General features: G+C 41.6%; 1 protein-coding gene across 3 annotated transcripts in view; it reads left to right on the forward strand.

The window, feature by feature from the left end:
• The first annotated feature begins 878 nt into the window (after positions 1-878).
• Positions 879-23,851, forward strand: part of LOC121457953 (interferon-induced very large GTPase 1-like) — a 32,237-nt gene continuing 9,264 nt past the window's right edge. The window contains exons 1-2 of one of the 3 annotated variants that reach the window (XM_041667046.1): positions 892-951; positions 20,636-20,714. In XM_041667046.1, the coding sequence (XP_041522980.1) occupies positions 20,683-20,714 (32 nt within the window). In that variant the 5' untranslated portion in view covers positions 892-951; positions 20,636-20,682. Of the gene's footprint in view, positions 952-20,635; positions 20,715-23,851 lie in introns of those variants that run through there. The other 2 variants (XM_041667047.1, XM_041667048.1) reach the window with 2 other exon arrangements.

The raw sequence follows: 23,851 nt of genomic DNA on the forward strand, positions 1-23,851 counted from the left end.
ATGCCGGGGCTTCAGAGATGGGATCAGCATTGAAGTACTACTTGTGGTAAACCTTGCTGTTGCCTTCCTTTAGAAATCCCTGTATAACACATTGCTCTTCAAGAAGGCCAGAGTTCAGTTTTCAGCACCAAATCAGACAGCTTATATGTGCCTGACACTCCCATTCCAGGAGAAACCTACCTGCAGTGTGAGTGTGTGTGTGTGTGTGTGTGTGTGTGTGTTGGTTGTGGTAGTGTGCTTTTATGTATGTGTGAACATGATCATTTTAAAGGGTACATACAAGTGTCTCCATATCTGTGTGAAGTCTTACTGTCGAAACCGGTTATATTCAAATACCCTCCACACAATTTGTTAAGGAGAGTTTCTCATTGAACCCAGAGCTAACCAATTCTAGCTAGCTTGTTCTAGTTCTCTCTGTTGCCTTAGTGCTGGTATTAGACATCCATTATGCCTGCCTAACATTTATGTGGATTCTGGGTGTATGAACAATGGTCGTCACAGTTGCCTAGTCAGCACATTATCCATTGACCCATCTCACCAGCATCAGCCTGATTTTCTCATCTCTGATTCATGAAGCGTGGTTTTCCTCGTTCATTTAGCTCCTTCCTCCTAAAAGCTACTAAGATATATGAGTTTCCTGCCCCGGTTGTTCTTCTCTCAAGTGTCAATAAAATTGGATTCGTAATTTCTTTATGTAAGATTAGTTACTTATAAACTGGACTCTACTCCATGGTGACATAACACACAATATAAACAGAAATAACACAAAACTTCTCCAAGTAAGAAGGAAAACATAGATTTTTATTGTGCTGAGAGTAAATTCAGCCTTTGCCCCCAGATAAATAACCCTCACTGTGCTGTAACTGACACTCTTCAGCCTTGCCTCCTCCAGGAAGGATCACACTCTCCCTGCATTTCTGTCTGGAGCAGACACCTGGCCTAAAGAGACAAGTAAGTGGAAGAGTAGATGGGAAGCAGGGTGGACAGATAAATACAAAATAGAATGAATGGAATAGACAATGCAAAATGGAAACTGATGGAAAAGATAAGGAGTCATTACAATTATGGCATGCTGAAGCCACAAGCATTGTTTAGCACTGAATCTAAAGTTCATATTTCTGTTCCACTGAAAAGAGGGACAAAGTCAACCCTGAGGGACATAGACTTTACTATCTTCAATTTCCGTATTCAAGAGTTAGTGATGGAAAATACTTTTATGTCACTCAAGGGGAAATAGAGAAACTTCTGACTGAGCAGGCTTCGTTTTCAATCATAGAGGTTCATGTTTTCTTACAAGGTTTAATTGGACCTCAGACCTTTACCTCTTGGAACCAGAAGCTATATTTTCTTTTCAGACAAACACATTTCTTTTTCACAAGTGACCATAGATAAGCTGAAGTGAAGGGGGAAGACACATGTGCCTCTCTTTAGACATTAGCATACATGCAAAAGAGATGAGTCAATAAAAGGTAGGGGAAATAACTCAAGATAGAAGGCAAAGCAGTATAAAGCAAACCTACTGTAAAATCCAAGCCATTTGGAGGAGGGGAAAGGACTGAGAACTATCCCAAAATCTTTCTCATATTTACAAAGCTTGCAAACATTAAAAAAGACATCATAAACAAGGTAGTGATAGCTCATGCCTTTAATCCCAACACTTGGGAGGCAGAGGCTAGTGGGTCTGTATGAGTTTAAGGCCAGCCTGCTCTTCAAGAGCTAGTTCAAGAATGGGTAGGGCTGTTACACAGAGAAATGCTGTCTTGAGAAAAACAAAAAGACATCATAAGAACATATTATTCATACTCGTAAAACTATTACCCCATAAACAAACTAAAAGGATGGGAGAATGAAATTCTAAACTAAAATATAACGTGGGGGTTTGTATGAGCAAATAGAACAAAAGACCAAGCTTAAAGTGGGAACCCTTCTTTGAAAGGATTATTTTAAATATTGGAAAGGGACATATACAACAGGGGGAAAAAGCATATCATAAACCAGGAAGAAAAGGATCTTTTCATTTTTAAGTATACATGTTATTGTTATTTTGAGTTTTTGCATGCTGGGCAATCATATTTGCCATATCACACATATGAAGGTCAGGAAACATCTGTGTGGATTATTTTCTCTCCTTTGACATGTTGCGGGTCCCAGGGATTCAGTTCACATTGTGAGATCATATGCAAGAACTCACTGAACCATATCGCTGACCAGACTAGGCTCTTGCTCATGTGGGAGGACAAACATGATGAGGAAGAGGCCAATATGGGGCAGGTGGGTGCTTAAAGACTGTTCTCCCTGTGGCCAGGAAATTGACGTAGGAGAAGGAAAGGAAAAGTTAGTTATGGACTGTCTCTGGAGGAGGGTCAGACAGAGTCCAGGGGATATGAGGGAGAGAAAATTAACAAAAGCTGTCAGACTAAATATTTGGCTTTTAACAGATGAACATGAGTAAATAATTCCAACAATCCTTTATGAGACAATGAACTGGAATTTTGATGGGCTATGTCTGACCTGTCTGAAGTTAAAAATGGGAAAGAGCAGACATAGGTCTCATCTAAGCATTATACTGAAGTGTGATTCTTTATACGACATTTTATTACTTTAAATCACATAATAAGGGAGGTCATTCTATATGAATAATTCTTTGCATTAAGAACCTGACCAAGGGTTTTAATATGAACCCAGAGATCCAACGTAATGAAGATCATGGCTTATATAACAGTTAAAGAGATGTATGGTGGTAAAAATCGAGAGGAGATTTGCTCTATATTGTCATAATTGGAATAAAAAGTGGAACCAGTGGTCCCTAAATCCATCTTCAGGGTGTTGGTATGAAGGTTTTAGATTCAAATAGAAAGTCAAAAGTATGCATAGTTAAGCAATCGTAGTCCAGTAATAGTTCTGCACATCATGTGTCTAGGAATATTTCAACTACTAGAAGGAAGTCACTACTGCAAGGTGGTCCCATAAATTATTAAATTCTTCATCTGTTCTTCAATCACAGATAATGAAGTCCAGTCCTCATGAAAAGATCTCATCTAAGAGATGGATTGTTGATTCATTTAGGTTTTCCTCTTCCTGGGATTTAACATCCCTTTAAAAGGAAATGTTAAGGACAATAACTTACCTCTGTGCCTTCAGCCAAATAGGACCAGTCACACAATGAAGACAGAGGTGACAAACTTTCATCCTGCTTTAGTTACTGTAGACAAAAGTGAAGAGTCAACGTTTTTACACAAGTGCGCCACCAACTGGTGAACAGGAGCTCAAACAGATGAGCTAGCTCATGAAGGGCTTTCCAGACTGAAGCCATTAATAGACATCTTGCTTACCTCTGTCTAGATTAGCAAATATGATTAAAGCTTCCATTCGGTCTCTAGTCAGATGTTTGTGTTAACTTAAGCTTTCAACATTTATGTGACATTACCAAGGAATAAGATTTCTTGTTTCTATGATAAATGTTTTGTTTGGAAAGCCTAAAGTATCTTCATTAGTGATGTTAACTTATTTGAATTCACATGACTTCCTCCACTTCTTCTCAAATATTGTGTATTGCAAGGAATACAGATAGTGATCAATTTAATAATGGTAATATATCATGATTGCATTCATTTTCTAAACAACAATTCTTGTCAAAAATCATTTATAAACCTATAAACAATCAGTAAATCTTCTAGATGAAGAGCTTGTTAGACCAAGTCTTTGAACAAGTCTTTTACTATGTTGTTCATTTTCATGTTATTGGTTTTCAAGGGTTACATATATATAGAATGATACTACTTTATTAGATATTATATATTTTCTCCAAGCCTATACATTATGTCTTAGTATCCAATTACTCTAAAAAGACACCATGATTTGACACCACTTATTACAGAAATCATTTATTTGAGACACTTACAATTTCAGAGATTTAGCACATTTTCATAATGGCAGGGAATATGCCAGCATGCAGGAAGACATAATAGCTAAGAATTCTACATCTGGATCAATAGTCAGCAGGAGGACAGGTGCAAAGGGACTTGCTTGAGCCTTTGAAATCCCAAATCCCATCCCAGTCACAGACTTTCTCTAACCAGGCCATACCTACTAATACATTCTGTTCGTGCCAAACTCTGGTGGTCAAGTATTCAAATTTATGAGGCTATAGTGGACATTTTCTTTCTTTTTTATTTTATTTTTAAAAAACAATCTTTTTATTTTACATACCAATCCAAGTTCCCTCTCCCTCCTTCCCTCCCACTCTCCCACTTTCCCCCAACTCTAATCCCCATCCATTCCTCAGAGAGGGTAAGGCTTTCCATGGGGAATCAAGAAAGCCTGCCATATCATTTGTGGCAGGGCCAAGGCCCTCCTCCCTGTATCTGGACTGAGCAAGGTATTCCTCCATAGGGAATGGGTCCTACCACATTCCACTCCCAACCTCCATTGGCCTATAGCCCTACCATAACACAAAATGCATCCAGTCAAACTTCAAAAATCCCCATAGCCTGTCACAGCTTCAACAATGTTTAAAACTACAGAGTCTCTTCTGAAATTCCAGGCAATTACTTAACTCTAAACCCATGGGAAATCAAAATAAAAAAGTGTACCACATATTTCCAACATACAATGTCACTCAATATATACTATTATTCCAAAAGTTAGGAAAAGGAGCATAGTTAAAATCATTTCAGAAGGTTCAGTCTCAAGTACAGAATGCTGCACTCCAAGTACACTGTACTATATGAGTTCAGAGTTGGAAGCGAGGATGAAAAGAAAGATGATAAGGAATCTTATGAGACTCATAGAAATCTGTTAAATGTAATTCCATATAAAATAAAAATTAAAAAAAGCAGATCATATACTTCCAGCATATAATTGTACAGGATACACATCACCATTCCAAAAGGGAAGAAAGAGGAAAGAGACCAGAGTAAGGAAATACAGGACCAAAGCAAGACCGAAAACCAGCAGGACAAACTTCATTCTATGTTTGATGTCAAGGCATTCTTCAGATTTCCTGCTCCTATCAGTTTTGTTTACTAAAACACATGTTTCTCTCTCGTGCTTTTCCACAATAAGTCTCCAGCTTTCATTGGCAGGAATCTTATGTCTCTAAACAAAATCCAGGTTTCACCTTTACAGCTTCACATAATGGCTTGGCTGGGCCTCCATTCAGATACCCCTGACACAAGCATGGCCTCATCAGTTTTCCTTAGCATGGAAGGATAGTCTGTAGGCTTTTTCTTTTATCTTTTATTCTAAAGACAGAAACACTTTGCTGAAGCTGCCGAGGTCTGCTGCTTGCCAGGGCTGGAACTTTCCCCTCGTTCAAATTCAGTTGCACCGGTTTACTGTTTCCCATTGTTTCCTTCACTTCTTAAGCTTGTCTTTAAATCCTTTCCACAATTTTAAATTTACCTGGATGGGACCTTGTCGTAAGCACATAACTCTCTTCATTCTGTTTAGCATCTGGCTTTCCTTTAAACTTTTTATCTCTTTAAGCAATGGACCTAACACCATTATTCTTCCTGCCCTCCCTTTCTCCTCAAACCATACATGTTATAATTTTCTACATGCAGTTTGCTCTTTTTCATTATAAATCTACATAAAAGTTATTAATAGCAACCATAGGAAGAATCAGCACTATGCTCTCTTGAAATGTCCTCCACCTATATCAATAATCCCAAACTTTTTTTTTTTTTAAATAATTTTTTTTATTAAGAAAAGAAGAAAAAAAAACATAAACAAAAAACAAGTTTCCACCTCCTCCCAGCCTCCCATTTCCCTCCCCCTCCTCCCACCTTTCTCCCCCTCCTCCCACCCTTCTACCCCTCCCCCCACTCCTCTCCCCCTCCCTCTCCAGTCCACAGAGCAGTCCAGGTTCCCTGCCCTGTGGTAAGTCCTAGGTCCTCCCCCCTCCGTCCATATCTAGGAAGGTGAACATCCAAACTGGCTAGGCTTCCACAAAGCCAGCACATTAAGTAGGATCAAAGCCCCGTGCCATTGTCCTTGGCGTCTCATCAGCCCTCATTGTTCGCCATGTTCAGAGAGTCCGGTTTTATCCCATGCTTTTTCGGTCACAGTCCAGCTGGCCTTGGTGAGCTCCCAGTAGATCAGCTCCACTGTCTCAGTGGGTGGGTGCACGCCTCGTGGTCCCGACTTCTTTGCTCATGTTCTCCCTCCTTCTGCTCCTCATTGGGACCTTGGGAGCTCAGTCCAGTGCTCCAGTGTGGGTCTCTGTCTCTGTCTCCATCCATCACCAGATGAAGGTTCTATGATGATATGCAAGATATTCGTCAGTATTGCTCTCGGATAGGGTCATTTCAGGTTCCCAATCCTCAGCTACCCAAGGAACTAACTGGGAACCTCATGTTGGGCACTTGGGAGCCCCTCTAGGGTCAAATCTCTTGCTCACCCTAAAGTGGTTCCCTTAACTAAGAATTGTGGTTCCGTGCTCCCCTATCCACCTTTCCTTTATCCCAATTCTCCTGATTCCCCAAATCCCCCCTCCTTCCCTTCTACCTTTTCTCTCCCCATCTCCCCTTACCCCCATCCCACCCCACCCCCAAGCTCCTAATTTTCTCCCCGGCAATTGGGTCTACTTCCCTTAGCCAAGAGGATAACTATATGTTTTTCCTTGGGTTCACCTTCTTACTTAGCTTCTTTAGGTTCACCTATTGTAGACTCCGTGGCGCTAATTTATGGCTAGAAACCAATTATGAGCGAGTACATCCCATGTTCATCTTTTTGGGTCTGGGACACCTCACTCAGGATAGTGTTTTCTATTTCCATCCATTTGCCTGCAAAATTCGAGAAGTCATTGTTTTTTACCGCAGCGTAGTACTCTAGCGTGTATATATTCCATACTTTCTTCATCCATTCTTCCATTGAAGGGCATCTAGGTTGTTTCCAGGTTCTGGCTATTACAAATAATACTGCTATGAACATAGTTGAACAAATGCTTTTGTCATATGATAGAGCATCTCTTGGGTATATTCCCAGGAGTGGTATTGCTGGGTCCAGGGGTAAGTTGATCCCGAATTTCCTGAGAAACCGAAACACTGACTTCCACAGTGGTTGCACAAGATGGCATTCCCACCAGCATTGGATGAGGGTACCCGTTCCTCCACAGCCTCTCCAGCAAAGGTTATCCTTGGTGTTTTTGACTTTAGCCATTCTGACAGGTGTAAGATGATATCTCAAAGTTGTTTTGATTTGCATTTCCCTGATTGCTAAGGAAGTTGAGCACGACTTTAAGTGTCTTTTGGCCATTTGAACTTCCTCTGCTGAGAATTCTCTGTTCAGTTCAGTGCCCCATTTTTTAATTGGGTTAATTAGCATTTTAAAGTCTAGTTTCTTGAGTTCCTTATATATTTTGGAGATCAGACCTTTGTCTGTTGTGGGGTTGGTGAAGATCTTCTCCCAATCAGTAGGTTGCCTTTGTGTCTTATTGACTATGTCCTTTGCTTTACAGAAGCTTCTCAGTTTAAGTAGGTCCCATTTATTCAATGTTGCCCTTAATGTCTGTGCTTCTGGGGTTATACATAGGAAGCGATCTCCTGTGCCCAGCTCCTGTAGGGTACTTCCCACTTTCTCTTCTATCAGGTTCAGTGTGTTCGGGCTGATATTGAGGTCTTTAATCCATTTGGACTTGAGTTTTGTGCACGGTGATAGATAAGGGTCTATTTTCATTCTTCTACAAGATGACATCCAGTTGTGCCAGCACCATTTGTTGAAGATGCTTTCTTTCTTCCATTTTATACTTTTAACTCCTTTATCGAAAATCAGGTGTTCATAGGTTTGTGGGATAAAATCCGGGTCTTCTATACGATTCCATTGGTCGACTTCTCTGTTTTTATGCCAGTACCACACTGTTTTCATTACTGTAGCTCTGTAATAGAGTTTGAAGTCAGGGATGGTAATGCCTCCAGAAGATCCTTTATTGTATAGGATTGTTTTGGCTATCCTGGGTTTTTTGTTTTTCCATATAAAGTTGATTATTGTCCTCTCCAGATCTGTGAAGAATTTTGATGGGATCTTGATGGGGATTGCATTGAATCTATAAATAGCCTTTGGTAGAATTGCCATTTTTACTATGTTGATCCTACCAATCCAAGAGCAAGGGAGGTCCATCCATCTTTTGGTATCCTCTTCAATTTCTTTCTTCAATGCCTTAAAGTTCTTGTCAAATAGATCTTTCACTTCCTTGGTTAGATTTACCCCAAGATATTTTATGTTGTTTTTGGCTATTGTGAATGGTGAAGCTTCTCTGATTTCCCTCTCTGCTTCCATATCCTTTGTGTATAAGAGGGCGACTGATTTTTTGGAGTTGATCTTGTATCCTGCCACATTACTAAAGCTGTTTATCAGCTGTAGGAGTTCTTTGGTGGAGTTTTGGGGGTCGCTTATGTACACTATCATATCATCTGCAAATAACGAAAGTTTAACTTCTTCCTTTCCAATTCGAATCCCCTTGATTCCATTATGTTGTCTTATTGCTATTGCTAGAACTTCAAGCACTATATTGAAGAGGTATGGGGAGAGTGGACAGCCTTGTCGTGTTCCTGAGTTAAGTGGGATGGCTTTGAGTTTCTCTCCGTTTAATTTGATGTTAGCTGTCGGCTTGCTGTATATAGCTTTTATTATATTTAGGTATGACCCTTGTATCCCTAATCTCTCCAAGACTTTTAACATAAATGGATGTTGAATTTTGTCAAATGCTTTTTCAGCATCTAATGAAATGATCATATGGTTTTTTTCTTTCAGTTTATTTATACGCTGGATTACATTGATAGATTTTCGTATGTTGAACCAGCCCTGCATCTCAGGAATGAAGCCTACTTGATCATAATGGATAATTTTTCTTATGTGTTCTTGGATTCGATTTGCCAGTATTTTGTTGAGGATTTTTGCGTCGATATTCATGAGTGAGATTGGCCTGTAGTTCTCTTTCCTGGTTGAGTCTTTGAGTGGTTTTGGTATCAGAGTAATTGTGGCTTCATAAAAGGAGTTTGGTAATGACCCTTCTGTTTCTATCTTGTGGAATACATTAAGGAGTATAGGTATTAGATCTTCTTGGAAGATCTGGTAGAATTCCGCATTGAAACCATCTGGTCCTGGGCTTTTTTTGGTAGGGAGGTTTTTGATAACCTCTTCTAATTCTTCGCGACTAACAGGTCTATTTAGATTGTTCACCAGGTCCTGATTTAACTTTGGTATATGATATTTATCTAAAAAAGTATCCATTTCCTTTACATTTTCCAATTTTGTGGCATATAGGCTTTTGTAGTAAGATCTAATGATTCTCTGAATTTCCTCTGTGTCTGTGGTTATGTCCCCCTTTTCATTTCTGATCTTATTAATTTGCAAATTCTCTCTCTGCCGTTTGATTAGCTTGGATAGTGGTTTGTCAATCTTGTTGATTTTCTCCAGGAACCAGCTTTTTGTTTCATTGATTTTTTGTATTATTTTCTGTGTTTCTATTTTGTTGATTTCAGCCCTCATTTTGATTATTTCCAGTCTTCTACTCCTCCTAGGTGAGTCTGCTTCTTTTTTTTCTAGAGCTTTCAGGTGGGCTGTTAAGTCTCCAATGTGAGCTTTCTCTGTTTTCTTTAAGTGGGCACTTAGTGCTATGAACTTTCCTCTTAGGACTGCTTTCATAGTGTCCCATAAGTTTGAGTATGTTGTTTCTTTATTTTCATTGAATTCCAGGAAGACTTTAATTTCTTTCTTTATTTCTTCCTTAATCCAGCTATGGTTCAATAGTTGACTGTTCAGTTTCCATGACTTTGTATGCTTTCTGGGGGTAGCATTATTGTTGAATTCTAACTTTAATCCATGGTGATCTGATAAGACACAGGTGGTTACTAATATTTTTTTGTAACTGTGGATGTTTGCTTTGTTACCGACTATGTGGTCGATTTTCGAGAAGGTTCCATGAGCTGCAGAGAAGAAGGTATATTCTTTCCTATTTGGATGGAATGTTCTATAGATGTCTGTTAAGTCCATTTGATTCATTACCTCCACTAATTCTCTTATTTCTCTGTTAGGTTCCTGTCTGATTGACCTGTCCATTGGGGAGAGAGGAGTGTTGAAGTCTCCTACTATTAGTGTGTGCGGTTTGATGGCGGCCTTGAATTTTAGCAATGTTTCTTTTATGTACGTGGGTGCTTTTATATTAGGGGCATAGATGTTCAGGATTGAGACTTCATCCTGATGAACTGTTCCTGTTATGAGTATAAAATGCCCCTCTCCATCTCTTCTGATTGATTTAAGTTTAAAGTCAACTTTGTTAGAGATTAGTATGGCCACACCTGCCTGTTTCTTAGGTCCATTTGCTTGATAGGCCTTTTCCCAGCCCTTTACTCTGAGTAGGTGCCTGTCTTTGTGGTTGAGGTGTGTTTCTTGTAAACAGCAGAATGTTGGATCCTGTTTTCTTATCCAATCTCTTAGCCTGTGCCTTTTTATAGGTGAGTTGAGTCCATTGACATTAAGTGATATTAATGACCAGTGGTTGTTAACTCCGGTCATTTTTTTTTAGTCGTAGAGTTTGTGTGTTTCCCTTCTTTGTTTTGTGTTGGTGAAGGGTCTCTAGATGTCTGAGTTATTGTGGTCATTGTTGGACTCCTTGGTTAGTGATTTTCCTTCAATTACTTTCTGTAAGGCTGGATTTGTGGCTGCGTATTGTTTAAATTTGTTTTTATCCTGGAAAATTTTATTTTCTCCATTTATAGTGAATGAAAGCTTGGCTGGGTATAGTAATCTGGGCTTGCACCCATGGTCTCTCAGTTTCTGCAGTACATCTATCCAGGACCTTCTGGCTTTCATGGTTTCCATGGAGAAGTCAGATGTAAGTCTGATAGGTTTACCTTTATAAGTAATTTGGCCTTTTTCCTTTGCAGCTCTTAATATTCTTTCCTTATTCTGTATGCTTTGTGTTTTGATAATTATATGGCGAGGGGATGTTTTTTTTTGATCCAGCCTATTCGGTGTTCTGTATGCTTCTTGCACCTTCATAGGAAAATCTTTCCTTAGGTTGGGAAAGTTTTCTTCTATAATTTTATTAAATAGATTTTCTGGACCATTGAGCTGCACTTCTTCTCCTTCTTCTACTCCTATTATTCTTAGGTTTGGTCTCTTTATTGTGTCCCATATTTCCTGAATGTTTTGTGATGAGAGTTTGTTGGACTTGCTGTTTTCTTTGATCAGTGTGTTTATTTTCTCTATGGTATCTTCAGAATCCGAGAGTCTTTCTTCTATCTCTACTATTCTGCTGGTTATGCTCGTTTCTGTAGTCTCTATTCGTTTACCTAGATTTTCCATGTCCAGACGGCCCTCTGTTTGTGTTTTCTTCTTTGCCTCCATTTCAGTTTTCAGGTCTTGAACTGTTTCCATTATCTGTTTGATTGTTTTTCCTTGGTTTTCTAGGGTATCATTCACTGATTTATTCAATTCTTCAAACTTTCTGTTATATTTCTCATCCATTTCTATAAGGGCGTTTTTTACATGCTGTTTAAGGGTGTCAATCACTTTCATGAAGTCAATCTTTTCTCCTTCCTCTTGATTAAGGGGTTCTTGTCCTCCCGTTGTGAGGTCGCTTGTTTCTGGTAGCTTCATGTTGCTTTTCAGCTTGTTGGGCGAATTCTTGCCTTGACGTCGGCCCATCTCTTCTTCCAAATGCTCCCTATGGATCTTCTTTTACCGGATTAGGTCTCCTTGCCTACCAAACGCTGTCTCTCCCCAATGTTGACTCTCCCAATGCTGGGTCTCCTGGCGCCGAAAGATCAGGCCTCCGTGCTGGTTGGGCAGCTCGCAGACAAAGCGCCTACCCCGCTTGGTGCAGGCAGGCCACAGAAACAAAGGAACTGCTGCCCCCCGGGAGCCCCGGGTACTCGGACTCAGCGCCCAGATAGGCTGGGCTGGGCGATGCCACGCGCCAAAAGAGGGCAGTGGGGGCGAAGTGGGGAGGGCTCTGGACGGAAGCTGGGTGGGCCAGGAAGAAAGAGGCAGCACCCGGGGAGTAGAGGCCCTGCAGAGAGCCCAAGCAGGACAGGGGGCCAAGAAACCCCCGAGCTCCCCGTCCCAGGCTGGCGCCGTGGGCCAGAAACTCACCCCAATGCTGGGTCTCCTGGCGCCGAAAGATCAGGCCTCCGTGCTGGTTGGGCAGCTCGCAGACAAAGCGCCTACCCCGCTTGGTGCAGGCAGGCCACAGAAACAAAGGAACTGCTGCCCGCCCGGGAGCCCCGGGTACTCGGACCCAGCGCCCAGATAGGCTGCGCTGGGCGATGCCACGCGCCAAAAGAGGGTAGTGGGGGTGAAGTGGGGAGGGTTCTGGACGGAAGCTGGGTGGGCCAGGAAGAAAGAGGCAGCACCCGGGGAGTAGAGGCCCTGCAGAGAGCCCAAGCAGGACAGGGGGCCAAGAAACCCCCGAGCTCCCCGTCCCAGGCTGGCGCCGTGGGCCAGAAACTCACCCCAATGCTGGGTCTCCTGGCGCCGAAAGATCAGGCCTCCGTGCTGGTTGGGCAGCTCGCAGACAAAGCGCCTACCCCGCTTGGTGCAGGCAGGCCACAGAAACAAAGGAACTGCTGCCCGCCCGGGAGCCCCGGGTACTCGGACCCAGCGCCCAGATAGGCTGCGCTGGGCGATGCCACGCGCCAAAAGAGGGTAGTGGGGGCGAAGTGGGGAGGGCTCTGGACGGAAGCTGGGTGGGCCAGGAAGAAAGAGGCAGCACCCGGGGAGTAGAGGCCCTGCAGAGAGCCCAAGCAGGACAGGGGGCCAAGAAACCCCCGAGCTCCCCGTCCCAGGCTGGCGCCGTGGGCCAGAAACTCACCCCAATGCTGGGTCTCCTGGCGCCGAAAGATCAGGCCTCCGTGCTGGTTGGGCAGCTCGCAGACAAAGCGCCTACCCCGCTTGGTGCAGGCAGGCCACAGAAACAAAGGAACTGCTGCCCGCCCGGGAGCCCCGGGTACTCGGACCCAGCGCCCAGATAGGCTGCGCTGGGCGATGCCACGCGCCAAAAGAGGGTAGTGGGGGTGAAGTGGGGAGGGCTCTGGACGGAAGCTGGGTGGGCCAGGAAGAAAGAGGCAGCACCCGGGGAGTAGAGGCCCTGCAGAGAGCCCAAGCAGGACAGGGGGCCAAGAAACCCCCGAGCTCCCCAATCCCAAACTTTTCAAGTTACCCTCAGGCAAATATTTTGGACAAGGGCAAAAAGCACCCACTTTCTTGCCAAAATACCACTACAACAGTCTCTATACCACTGACTAATATTCTTTTTCTCTGAAATCCCCTGAGTCATAATCTATGTTGTTCTCACCACCACTGTCTTCTATGTTTCCACTCATATGGCTCATTAAGTACCATTTGAAGCAATCATTGCTTTCCTAATCAAAAGTTCCAGCATCCAAATTCTGCCAACAAGCATCATGATCAGGTATGTCACAGCAATATTCCACTCCTGGTACCAACTACTGTTTTAAACAGAGTTCTATTGCTGTGAAGAGATGCCATGACCTTGGAAATTCTTATAAAAGAAAACATTCAATCGGGGCTTGCTTACAGTTTTTGAGGTTTAGTGCATTATCTTTACAGCAGCAAAAATGCTGACACACAGGCAAGCATGATAGCTGAGAGTTTTACATCCAAATCCTGAAGGCAGCAAGAAGAATGAGCTATTTGGCCTACACTGAGTTTCTGAAACCTCAAAGCCCACCCTTAGTGACACACTTAGTACACAAGACCACATCTTCTTTTCCTTTCGAATAGTGCCAATTGGTGGATCTAAGCATTCAAATACATGACCCTATAGGCAGGCATTCTTACTCAAACCACCTTCCCCTCACTGGGCACCATAGGCTTGTAGCCACATCATAACCCAAAGATTAGCTTCTGGTTCTCTTTATTTTGTCTTTCAACAGATCATAAATTTCTACTTTCAGAGGAGTTGTATGGTACTAGTCAGTTTTCTGTCACTGTGACTAAATCTCTGTAAAAACAACTTAAAGGAGAAAAACTTGATGCTACTCATAGTATCTGAGAATTCCATCCATGATCAGTTCATTCCCTTATCATGGTTGTGTGAAAAGGCATATCACTACAGTACAAATGTGAGACAAAGTAAAAACAATTTCCTCATTGTAAACAAAATACATAATAGACAAAATGCAGAATACACCATCCAGAGGTATGCTTCAGTATAACCTACTTCATCTAAGTAGGCAGTAGAAATCCTAATGTTTATGTTGTCACCCACTAGGAGCACCAAATGGATACAAAGTCCATATCATATCCCTTTGGAATGAATTTAATTGAATTACTGACCAATCAATATATTATTTCATTTAGTTTGTACCTAAAACATTATAATCATACCTGGAAAATCTAGGATATTTTTTGTAAGGAACAGAAAAGGCATTGACTGAATGTGTGAGCAACAGATGAAATTCTGAGTAAACGTGTGTTATTGACATAGCAAAGCATGTGAAAGACCCCAGTATTTCAGACCAACTCTGGTTTCTGCTTATGAGACTCCGAGGGAAAGGATAAATCCTTTGGTGTGAGTGTGAATGTTGGCAGTGTGAGCAGAAACTATCTACCTCAGTGACCTCTCCTGGATAACTGCAGTTTCCTGAGACTGCTATTCTACAAAGTTCTCCTACTAAGATAAATTAACCTGCCTCCTCCTTCAGATGTGTAAATTAAACACCTTGTATTTTTGGTCTGTGCTTGCTGCCTTCTAAAATGATTTTGTACCCTGTTAAACCTCTCCACTGACACAAAAATCCAAATCAGATTAAGTCAAACTGAATTAGATAAAGCACAGGTTTAATGGATACCAGCACTCCAGGGTAGTGTTCCAGTTCCCCAGTGAGGAGACAGGAAGGAAAACTGGAAACCACGTGTTTGTTCTCTGGTTTGCTGTTTAAATAGCCTGTGAAAGTGTTCTTGAGAATCTCTGAGGAAGGGTTATCTTTTGGCAGGCTTTCTTGGAGGTGGAGTGTGGACTGAGGCAACTCCCAGAGGAGGGGGCAACTTGGGATGGGACTTCAACCCAAACATTCCAGACTCTTTGGATATGGGGCACCAGCTCATGTCTGACTGCGTGTTGTGGGTATGGCATGATGTGGGGTAGGAGAGAGTTGGGAGTGGGAAAGCTCACACTTACTGGGAGGTGTGGCTGGAAAGGCATCAATTAACTGCCATCCTGAAGACCTCAGACATTGCCAGTTTCCCTGGAAGGAAGGGTAGAGGCAGAACCGGATGCGCAAGGTGAACAGGATGGCGAGTGTTGCAACTAAGGCCCCCACCACCCCTACCACACACACCAGGAAGAAATGTACCCACTGAGTTGTGAGTCTGTCAAAGCAGGAACTCATTTAATGATATCAAGCAGGGCTTATATAGGGTTGTGATGGGGTGGAGAAGCCTGGGATGGGCCAAGGCAAAGCAAGAAACAAGGACCAAAAGCATGGGATAAATCCGGACTAGCTGAACATAGCGGACAATGAGGAATACTGAGAACTCAAGAACAATCGCAGTGGGTTTTTGATCCTACTGCACGTACTGGCTTTGTGGGAGCCTAGGCAGTTTGGATGCTCACCTTACGAGACCTGGATAGAGGTGGGCAGTCCTTGGGCTTCCCACAGGTCAGGGAACCCTGATTGCTCTTCGAGCAGATGAGGGAGGGGGACTTGATCGGGGGAGGGGGAGGGAAATGGGAAGCGGTTGCGGGGAGGAGGCAGAAATCCTTAATAAATAAATAAATTAAAAAAAAATATTCTGCCGTATTAGTTGAAGCTGGGCAGAAGTCGGCCTAGGTTGGGTAGCCAGAGACAGGTCTCCAAACTCAAGTTAGGCTCAGGAAGTTACACTAGGCCTCACCAAACTCAAATTATGCTTAGGAAGTCACACTGGGCCTCAGGTCCAGGCCTATGAGGCCCATCAAGACATCTGTTCCCTGAGAGATCTGAGAAGGCAGGTTGCTAGGAGAAAATATAGATTGTTATCATCTGTACAGATAAACATGAGTAGGCCCTTCATTGTGGCATCTTAAAAAACCAGAGGGTAGAGGGCCCTAACTCTAGGGCAAACCAAGAATCCTGAATAGGTGCCCGCTTGAACCTGGAGAGGTGATACCAACATGGGTGTCCCAAAACCTTGGCAGTCAAAGGGGTGATAAATATTACCTTGTGAGGTCCTGTCCATCATGATTTGAGAGATCTAGGAACTAGCTGTTTGGTGAGTACTCTGTCCCCTGAAGAGAGTGGGGCAGATTCAAGAGCATGAGGGTCTATTGTTGAGGGGGCAGGGAGAAAGCTGTCAGCGTATGAATGGAGAAGGGACCTTAGAAGGAACAATCTAGAAGGGTCTAGTCAAGTATATTGAATCATGGTCCCTTGTAATCGGTTTTAAAAAATGGCAAGATTTTCATCAGCTTGCTGTGTGATCTCTCAGAGTTTTTCAAAGTTAACAACTTTTTATGAGACCATCGTCTTGCCCTGAAGGAGGCAGCAGACCATGATGTCCCACCTCTGCCAGCCATTCTGGCCTGGTTGATAATCCCAGTACAGTTCTGTAGCTGGAACAGACAAGTCCCCGACAGGGACTGTACTGTCCACTAGGTGTGTCTGGTCTGTGTACTCTCTAGCTGCTGCCTGAACCCACTTTGCTCTTCAGGAGAGAGAGTAGAGGCCTGGATGGCATAGAGATCATGCCAGGTTAAATTGATAGCAAAACTCCTCGATATAAACAGACGGAACAGCAGAAAAGGAACCCAACTGCTTTTCTAATTGTGAGAGGTCCTGAAGAGAGAAGGGAACGTGGACTCTAACAATTCCATCAGCTCCTGCTACCTCTCGGAAAGGGCAGAGAACGTCCAGAGGTTGGTGAGACCTGGTATGAGAAGAGACAAGGAAGGATTGGGACGGGTTAGGACAGTGTGTAGAAGGGGTCCAAGAGATGGGTTGTGGCATGGAAGAGTCAGGAGAGGCAGTAGGAGAAATCGGAGGGGAGCTAGCTAGATGGGTAAGGAGGAGGAAGTTGGCCTTCAACCTTCTCTTTGGCTAGGGAGGAAGTGGGAAGGAGGGGAGGAGGGGAAGAATGTGAAGAATGGTGCCATATAGGATGTGGTTGGGTAGTCAGGGTTTGAGGGAGTGCAGGAAGGGCCAGTGTCTCTGGCAGCATGGTCAAGGCAAAATATTCAGGGTCTCAATTCCCAGATAGTCAGGAATCTGGAGGTGCTGTGTCCGCGGTTACCAAACCAGTGCTGTAGAACATTGGCTACTGAGGGTGGGTTGGGAATGCAGTGCCCAGAAACCAAAGACATGTGAGAGCTCTGTCCACTTGTCTGTCCCCAGGCAGGCAAAATTTTCAAGATCACGGATGATGGAAAATTCTAGAGTTTACTCCATGTGGCCACTCTGTCCCATTGTCAATATCATATTGAAGTTAGATCTTAAAGCAGAGAGAGATTAACCTTTGGGGACAGATGATATTGGACAGTCCCAATTGAGAAAGAATTTGTAAAAGGCAGCCCAAAGGCATTTGAGAATCTGGCTTCAAATTGCAGGTACCCATCTCACAAGTCTATGCCAAACCCAAAGCCTAATGCAAAGTATCCACTGTGGTAGACTTTTGGGTCAAAAAAAAGAGAGAGAGAGAGGTGTGAGAAATTCCTTTAAAGGACATCTGATGAAGGTACCCCTTGGGACAAAGCAGGGCCTTGTCCTGGTCAGGTCAAGAGCCTGGCATAGCCGTGTCTTTGCAGAAAAACCAAAATCATATGAAGTCCTGGACCTCTAAAGGCAATGACTTGGAAATCAGAACTTACCCAGATGAAGCCAATCTTAGCCTGGTGGAGAGCAGGTGCAAGGGAGGGTGTTTGCTCAACAGGTGGTCCTGGGCAGGTGGTAAAATCAGCCTTTCAGTGGGACCTACAGATGAAGAGTTTTTGCACCCCAATAAACCTCTCTGCCAATGCAATAATCTAAATCAGACCAAATCAAGCTGAATTAGAAAAATCCCAAGTTTAATGGATACCAGCACTCCCAGGTGGCATTCCAGAACCCCAGCGAGAAGATTGGAAACCACATGTTTGTTCTACGGGTTGCTGTTTAAATACCATGTGGAAGTGGTCTTGGGAATCTCTGAGGAGGGGGTCATCGTTGGGCAGGCTTCTTGAATGTGGAATCTGGATTGAGGCAACTCCTAGGGAATGGGACTTCTACCCAAACATTCCAGATTCTTTGGGTATATGGATGCCAGGACATGGGGTGAAGCCTTAACTCAAACATTCAAAACTTTTTGAATATATATATGCCAGGGGCTGGGGTGAAGTGTTAACCCAAACACCTTCCAGCAGTGAAAAATAGTCTACTTGATCTTAGCCTTTCTGTCTGTGTGTCTGTGCTTTCTCCATTCCCTGATCATCCTAAATAGGTCAGTCCTTGAAGACATTCTGATCAGACTTTCCTCTCAAATAGCATGTTTAGCACCTTCCAGCACTCTGAAACCTAACAAGTAGGGATGAAGTTCTCAAGGAAGTACCGGCTTCATCTAGTCATATTCTAAGACTCAAGTATGCAGTGTCTTCAGAAATGATACTTGACAACAAATTCTAGAAAAGAAAAAAAGGGCATTGACCATAATTTGCTATGTTTTTATGTCTGTAGGTCCCCACTAGCCAACAATTCCAAGATGGGTAATACAGTATTTTCTATCATGCTTTTTATTTTTCAGCCTATGGTGTCTAATAGAATATATGCACATTTATATAATAAATAAATGTTAACACTTTTATTTTTTTAATTTTTTTAATTAATTAATTTATTTATTCAAGATTTCTGCCTCTCCCTGCCACCGCCTCCTATTTCCCTCCCCCTCCCCCGATCAAGTCCCTCTCCCTCATCAGCTCCAAGAGCCATCAGGGTTCCCTGACCTGTGGGAAGCCCAAGGACCGCCCACCTCCATCCAGGATTAGTAAGGTGAGCATCCAAACTGCCTAGGCTCCCCCAAAGCCAGTACGTGCAGTAGGATCAAAAACCCATTGCCATTGTTCTTGAGTTCTCAGTAGTCCTCATTGTCTGCTATGTTCAGCAAGTCCGGTTTTATCCCATGCTTTTTCAGACCCAGGCCAGCTGGCCTTAGTGGGTTCCTGATAGAACATCCCTATTGTCTCAGTGTGTGGGTGCACCCCTCGCGGTCCTGAGTTCCTTGCTTGTGCTCTCTCTCCTTCTGCTCCTGATTTGGACCTTGAGATTTCAGTCTGGTGCTCCAATGTGGGTCTCTGTCTCTGTCTCCTTTCATCACCTGATGAAGGTTAATATTCAGGAGGATGCGTATATGTTTGTCTTTGGATTCACCTTCTTATTTAGCTTCTCTAGGATCATATCTATTCTTTTAAGCACCTACAATAGTAGATTTCCTAATGACATTTTGAAGGGTCTTCAGTTTAGTTATCCATTCATATATTTCCTCCTCTACCCTACCCTCTCAATACCCATCATATTTTTTCCCACAGATGTGTACATTATAGATGGTTATAAATTTCATAAAGATATTTCAAGTATATCACATAGTTTACCCATATTCAAAAGGTTTCATATTAGGAATTCAAAGCGCTATGTGCTTTTTATATATTTATTAGAAAAGTTACTAATGTCATCTCTTTATCCCATTCATTCTCAACACAGTTTTTCTAAGTTTATTATTGCTAGCTATGTGCACCCATGTTTTGCCAGCATGAATGTTTGTACACAGCATGTGTGCCTGGTGGTTGTTGAGGCCAGAAGACACATGGTCCTCTAAAACTGTCATTACAGATAAATGTATACTGCTATGTGGTTACTAGGAGCCAACGGCAGGTTTTCTGCAAGACCAAGTACTCATAACCTCTGAGGATCTCTCTAGGTCATTCACACAGTCTGTTTCTGCTTTAACATCATATAAGCTATATATTTACATATAAAGGATTTTATCTATTTATGGAACATGAAAACTCTATGAAAGAAAACAAATGTCTCATTTGTCATAGCCTGGTATATTTTATTTAATATGGTAATTTCTTTCTTCATCTATTTTCCAGCAAACAATTTAATTATTTTGACAGAATGAACCATATCATATGTATATTCTATAATTTTGGTTTTGTTAATTTATTTATTCACTTTAAAACCCAGCTACAGTTTTGCCTCCTTCTTCTCTTCCAACTTCCTCCCTCCTGTCTCCTCTCTCAGTCCACTCCTCCTTCATTTCTGTTCAGGAAAGGGCAAGTCTCCCATGAATATCAATACAACATCTCATATCAAGATTCCCCATGTATTAAGGTGACCCAGTGTGAGAAGTGGGGTCCCAATGCCAGTAAAACAGTTTTATTCCATATTTTATATTATTTATTAATTTATTGTGAATGAAAAGATTTTTTATCAGTTTCTTTCTTTTTAAGTTCATTATTAGTACTTGAAAAGATCGTGATATTTATAACACGTGATACTTATATTGTATACTAATAGTGTGATGAAAGTATTTGTCAATTATAACAGTTTTATGATGCAGGCTTTAGAGTATCTAATGTATGGAATCACATCATCCTCAAATGGTGATACTTGGATTTTTTTCCTTCCTTATTTGTTCACCTTTATTTATTTCTGATGCCTAGTTAATCTACCTAGAACCTTAAGGACTGTATGATTAAGAGGTCAGAAAATGGACTTCCTTGTCTCAATCCTGATTTTAAAGTAAGTACTATTAGTTTGTCCTCATTGATATAGTGCTGGATATATGTTTGTCAAAGGTGCCCTGTAATATGTTAAGACATGTTTCAACCTTTCAAACCTATCTTGTGTACAAGCTTTGTTATTCTATCTTGGCATTAATTCACTTTTTTGGGTTTATCACCGAATATTTTTATATTAATATCAAGGTTTATTCTGGGGTTAATCCCATTAAACCTCTCAGAGTCCAGAAAGGTTCACTATGGCAGGCAAATCCTGGAGGATTGGATCTGAGGGTAAATCAGCTCCTGTATGTTACCACTACATGTTCTTTATTCCTTTGCGTGAAGAAGCAGGGAGAAGAAGAACAAGGGGTGTCTCCATGATGTTTCTAGTTTTTACATAGTTGGCAAATTCCATAGACAAAGACAATGATAATGTGCATATCAAGGTCACAAAAAGGGCAAGTAGAAGCTGACAAAGAAGCACTCTGGAACAGGTCACACCACCTAGGAAAGAGCCAGCATCCAAGGGCAAATATCTGGCATTCCCAACCATTAGATAAAGTTGCTAAAGATCCCTGAACCTGGACTTCACCCACACCCAGACCTGATTGTCTGGTAAGGGTGGTGCATGTTGCCTTCCTGCTCAGTGCCTATCCTCTATAAAAATTTCTATATGGTCTGTTAGCAAGTAATTTTGTGAGATTGAATCTATGTAAATTTGACTGTTAGAATGAAGAGAGAATGTTATGACTTTAAGGTCTCATGGTGTGAGAAAATGGAAAGGACATTGCATTGCCCCTGCAGGAGATGTTACATTGCTCGATGTTTTAAAAACTAATCCTATTTTTAGGGAGAATCACCATGGTTTCACAATATATAACAGAACTGACAGCAACGTATCCAAAAGACAAGTCTTCTCACAGCCTCTGCAAACATAGTCTCTCTCCCGACCTCCCCTCTCTCCCTAATCCACTCTCCCTCACTTTCTCTCCAGAAAACAGCAGGCCTCCCAGGGATTTCAGCAAGTCATGACATGAAATTGCAGCAAGATAGTTTTCTCTCTTCCTATTATGGTGGGATGAGGCAATCCAGTGAAAGAAAGGATTCTAAAAGTAGGCAACAGAGTCAGAGACAGCCCCTTGCTTCCACTGTTAGGATTCAACAGGAAAACCAAGCTATCAACTCTAGCATATGAGCAGAGGGCCTCGGTCAGTACCTTATAGGCTCTCTGCTTGGTGGTTTGGTCTCTGTGAGCAGCTATAAGCCCAGGTTGGTTGATTCTGTGGATTTTCTTGTCCCACTCAAGTTTTTAATAAATTATTGACCATTTCCTTTCTAATATTTTAATTTTTTACTCTCCTTTTCTCATTAAAATCTTCTTTCATATCCTGCATTGATATCTTTCAATTATCTGCTTCTATTTTTCAAAATTCAATCAGGATATTTATGTAATCTTTAATTCCATTGCACATTTTTATAATTATTTTTGAACTATTTATCTCAGTTTTTATCCAATCAACTCTCATTACATTAATCCAGACTGATCATTTTTAGTATGTCTATAGAATGAGAAATTTTTATTGTTGTTATTGTTGTTATCTGGAATTTTCATGATTCCTGTGTTTCTAGAAGCACTGGAATCTGCATTTCTGAAATTGTTATTTGCATTTTAGAAAATATCCATATATTTTAGTTAAAGTATTTAGAATATTCAAGCTTGACTATATTGTAGAGTTGGTGTCTTATTTCTATTCCCTGAAGTTAAACTAGCTCAAACAAGAGTTTACATATTCAAGATAAAATTATGACTGAAGCAGGACTCTGGGAGTGAAGTACTAATGACATAAACAACCAGAATTGTTCTATAGGCCAAGTTTTAAAAAAACAGATTTTAAAACTCACCCTTCAATTCCAGTAACTTCTGGAGAATATAGAAACAAGATAGCATTCATTGTATATTCCATATTTAATGAAGGAACTTGTGAAATTGTGGCTCCTATAAAAGGAAAAGATTCTCATTATACTCCAAAACAGTTATTCTAGCTGAAGAGATGAGGAAAACATAGATGCCACGTGAAGTAGGAGGGAGATATGAAACCACAGAGACAGCATCGAATTAACTCAAAGAAATCCTTATGGAATAGTCCACAGACTGAGCCTCCCTTTTTGACATCTGGTGGAATAATGGTCATGTACAACAATCTATACTAAATTAAATTGTATTTGGGGATGAAATTAACAGAAATCATGTATGTGTTTAGTACTGGAGCAACACTGGGGAAAACAGAAGAAAGAAAATTAGCAGAAAGTAGAACAATGAAATTAAAGAGTAGAGATAACACATGAGTCATGGGAGAAAGGAAAATATGAATAACATATGTTATTGAAATATACAATCTCGTCTCAGCTGTTGTTCTGAGATATTGCCTGGAGACTGTGTGTGTGTGTGTGTGTGTGTGTGTGTGTGTGTGTGAACACGGTAAAGTAGCAGCCATAACATACTAGGTACAACAGTGTATATGGACCCACATATAAATACATGGATAATGATGTTCAAGTAATAGGGAAATTGCATGTCTGTGGTGGCTTGAATGAGAATGGGTCCAATAAGTCTATACATTATACTATTTGGTCTCTAGTTAGTAGAATATTTTAGGAAGGATTAGGAGGTGTGGCCTTATTGGAAAAAGTGTGTTACTCAGGCCAGGTTTTGGGATGTCAAATGACTCCCTCCATTCTCAGTGTCTAACTATCTATCTGTCTGCCGCCCGTCCATCTGTCTGTCCATCTATCTATCTATCTATCTATCCACCTATCTATCTATATACCTATATATATCTAAATCTCTGTTTTTGTCTTGTAATTATGTCTCAAGAGGTGAGATATCAGTGACTGTTCCTACTTCCTTCAATGTTCTCTATCATAGTGGTCATGGAATGTATTCTAACCCTCTTAAATCACACAAGCCAAATTAAATGCTTTCTTGGACAAGTTTCCTTGGTCACAGGGTTTATCACAGGAATATAAAAGTTACTAAAACAGAAGTTAGTTCCAAAGGTGGTATATTACTATGAAAAGTTTGAGTGTGCTTTAATATGGAGGGAGGTAGTAGGATTTGGTACTTTGCAATAGGAAAGTTGTTAGCCACTGTAAGTG

This window comes from Microtus oregoni, unplaced genomic scaffold, assembly GCF_018167655.1.
Source record: "Microtus oregoni isolate MIOR12 unplaced genomic scaffold, Mior012 000016F_ref0000370, whole genome shotgun sequence".
NCBI classification, from domain to species: Eukaryota; Metazoa; Chordata; class Mammalia; order Rodentia; family Cricetidae; genus Microtus; species Microtus oregoni.